At 41.1% G+C, this 3185-nt stretch overlaps 1 protein-coding gene across 1 annotated transcript; it reads right to left on the bottom strand.

The window, feature by feature from the left end:
* Window positions 1-835: 835 nt before the first annotated feature.
* Window positions 836-2823, bottom strand: LOC116407805 (sprT-like domain-containing protein Spartan). The gene is made up of 4 exons (XM_031893833.1): window positions 2537-2823; window positions 2289-2388; window positions 1727-1849; window positions 836-1587 (listed from the first exon to the last, which is right to left on the bottom strand). Exons 1-4 carry the CDS (start codon window positions 2821-2823, stop codon window positions 1396-1398), a joined length of 702 nt encoding a protein of 233 aa, XP_031749693.1. The 3' UTR covers window positions 836-1395.
* Between the last annotated feature and the right edge of the window lie 362 nt (window positions 2824-3185).

Consider the following 3185-nt stretch of genomic DNA (forward strand, 5'->3'; position numbering starts at 1 on the left):
CCTGGATCTTTATAAAGTCTCCTCCGCATTTGCGCTTGTGCGCCTTGGTGCCCGGAGTCCTGTTCATAAGCCGCTTCACGACTTGTTGACAGGGGCCATTGCATTTCCACCAGTGGCGCTTCAGTGACTCGTATTCTTGAATGAAATCGTGATAGATCTATAAAATAACAGGAGAAATATCATGGAACCTGACACATTCTTTATATCAAACCTAATGGTACAATACAATTTTGTATATGTGTATGTATATACTGTATATATATATATATGTATATATAAAACTACTTACTGTAATTTTTGCGCCACTTTTTCTATTGATTCTCTTCATGTGATACTTAAAGATTGCACCATGATCTATATCACTTGTTCCTCTGAGTCGCTGGTAGTAGTGGATCATTTCATGCAGGAGCGTCTGTAGGGTGAGAAACAGCCCCAATGTTACTTGTTCTGCCTTCATGTATAGAAAATGCATCACATCTTTGCAGGCAAACCCATGTCTTTTCATAGATATTACATGCACACATCTATTTTATGCCATAAGCAAACAAATGTAAATACAGTCTTCTAATAAACCATTTTGTGGCATCAGGCCACCCCCCAAACATGAATAACATAATAATGGGGTCACCCCGAATGAAACTGCATCATTTGTTGGATGACCCATAAAGTGGGAGGGGCCAACAACAGCCAATAAAATTTCACCCATTGACTTTTATGGGGAAATTCAAACTGCTGCCAATCTTACAGCTTTGAGGCTACACTCTCCAAATTTGAATCACATAGCAATTTTTCATCTTACTAAGTGGGCAGGACCCCCTGGGGGTATTTATGTATACAGAACAGATCATATAATCGGCTGCAGCCTTCCACTAAGCCTTACCGTGGCACAATGGCAGCTTTAAAGCAAAATGAAATAGTCCATCCTATCCCATTGGCAACACATCCTTTCCTCTTACAGTCACACCCAGCCCACATACTCATGATAAACTTTACATGGAAACATTTATTTTCTCATTCACATTCACTTGGTCATGTAGCAAGTACTAAAATGAACGCCAATGCTGCATGTATTGACTCCATTCATTATAGATACTTGTGTTGACATCCTCCCCTGAGCGCGCGTGAATTTAACGCGTCAAGGAAGGAACGGTCGGGCAGGGGGAGCGCCAGCGAGGGTCAGGGTTTGGGCTGCTGGGGCCCAGTCCGACCCTGGTCCTTCCCTAATAATGAAAAAAAAACCTCTCTTCAACGTTCTCTGATCTTCTGCACATTCAAACGGTTGAGAGGAAATCTCGGGAGAGTTCAGCTATTTTTTTTTCCCATGGGGCTTTGCACTCCAACTTTTGAGAAAGTCGGCACATTTACAGTTGTAAAACTACTTCTCTTTAAGTGATTCTATGGGTCAGTTCTCATTCTCTTGTTCTCTGGTTCCTGGATCTTTATAAAGTCTCCTCCGCATTTGCGCTTGTGCGCCTTGGAGCCCGGAGTCCTGTCCGCAAGCCGCTTCACGACTTCTTGACAGGGGCCATTGCATTTCCACCAGTGGCGCTTCAGTGACTCGTATTCCTGAATGAAATCGTGATGGATCTATAAAATAACAGGAGAAATATCATGGAACCTGACACATTCTTTATATCAAACTTAATGGTACAATACAATTTTGTATATGTGTATGTATATACTGTATATACTGTATATATATATATGTATATATAAAACTACTTACTGTAATTTTTGCGCCACTTTTTCTATTGATTCGCTTCATGTGATACTTAAAGATTGCGCCATGATCATTGTCACGCGTTCCTTTGACTCGCTGGTAGTAGTGGATCATTTCATGCAGGAGCGTCTGTAGGGTGAGAAACAGCCCCAATGTTACTTGTTCTGCCTTCATGTATAGAAAATGCATCACATATTTTCATAGATATTACATGCACAGATCTATTTTATGCCATAAGCAAACAAATGTAAATACAGTCTTCTAATAAACCATTTTGTGGCATCAGGTTTGTTGGCACAGACCAATGCTGGATTAGAGCTAACTGTCACAATTCCCACCTCTGACTCCTGCATGCAGAGAGCCCAACTGGCGAGAGGGAAATAGTGAAGAGTTATTTGATCAATTCAGACTCAGTATAAAAGATTTCCACTCTTCCGCTATCTCTGGGGTTTATTGTATCAGCCCATGCTGTATCCCTAAGGGGCCACCATAGTTTCCCAGCAGCACAAGTACATGGCCAGTTTGGCTGTTATCAGTCAGTACAAACAGAGACAAAGAGAAGACTTACTTGCACTGTATCTTTCCTTGGCCGTAACTCAAGGAGAGGTTTGTTCAGGTGAATTTTGCATCTTTCAATTTTGTCGTCGGGTATGAAAAGGCCGGCAGTGCTGGAAAACATAATGCAGATTTGAGATGTGTCTGTGCTGAATAAACTCTACTCTATTTATATTATTTATTTACAGCGATTTATATTGCTCTATTAATAATATAAATTTCCCCCCTATTAACAACAAACCCCATTAGTTCCTGACTTACATGCTTAACCTGTTATTCCATTTAAGTTCTATTGGCGGCAACTGTCCACCAAAGAATTTTGTATTAAACTCTTCAAATAGGACGTGGATATCGGGTTTGGGGTCCAGCACCTCCCAATATGGATCCACAACCGACAGATCTTTCTGAAAAGACAGATCAGTCTGACAAGCCACAGAATGTTTTTCAGTGAAATTTTCAGTATAATTTTGATTGAAAGAAAGATCAGGAGAATTTGGTGCGGAATAGTACTCCGAGGAGCTATCCGATGTTGATAAAGATACACCCATCCTCCTTCTCTAACCTCCTCTTACGCAGTTGTTTACCAACTGTGGCCAATTTGAGCGCGCTGCAAGCAGTGTTGGTTCTCCCATTGTGATGTCATAGTGATGTCATGGGACTGTTGTTTACAGGCTGTGAGTGCTGGAGGTGCCCATTGTGACATCACACTCACTGCACAACATGTAGGCCCTAAAGGAAAAGTGCATCTAAAATCCAGCTTTGAGGCTTTATTTACTATTTATTGGTGCAGCTAAAATGGCCAATCGATTTCTGTACATAAAATACCCGCCCATAGGGATACTATGTACGTACATTTTGCGCTACTGTGCAGCTTCTGCCATTTCACTGGAATTCATCAAAATCTTTGCAA

Source organism: Xenopus tropicalis, chromosome 9 (assembly GCF_000004195.4).
Source record: "Xenopus tropicalis strain Nigerian chromosome 9, UCB_Xtro_10.0, whole genome shotgun sequence".
Taxonomy (NCBI): Eukaryota; Metazoa; Chordata; class Amphibia; order Anura; family Pipidae; genus Xenopus; species Xenopus tropicalis.

Bases quoted from the DNA above. Each gene is read 5' to 3' on its own strand.
- LOC116407805 (XM_031893833.1), bottom strand. From the start codon at position 2,823: ATGGGTGTATCTTTATCAACATCGGATAGCTCCTCGGAGTACTATTCC. The intron at 2,389-2,536 runs GTAAGTCAGGAA...TATGTTTTCCAG, and splicing joins TGGAATAACAGGTTAAGCAT to CACTGCCGGCCTTTTCATAC. The intron at 1,850-2,288 runs GTAAGTCTTCTC...CTCACCCTACAG, and splicing joins CAAGGAAAGATACAGTGCAA to ACGCTCCTGCATGAAATGAT.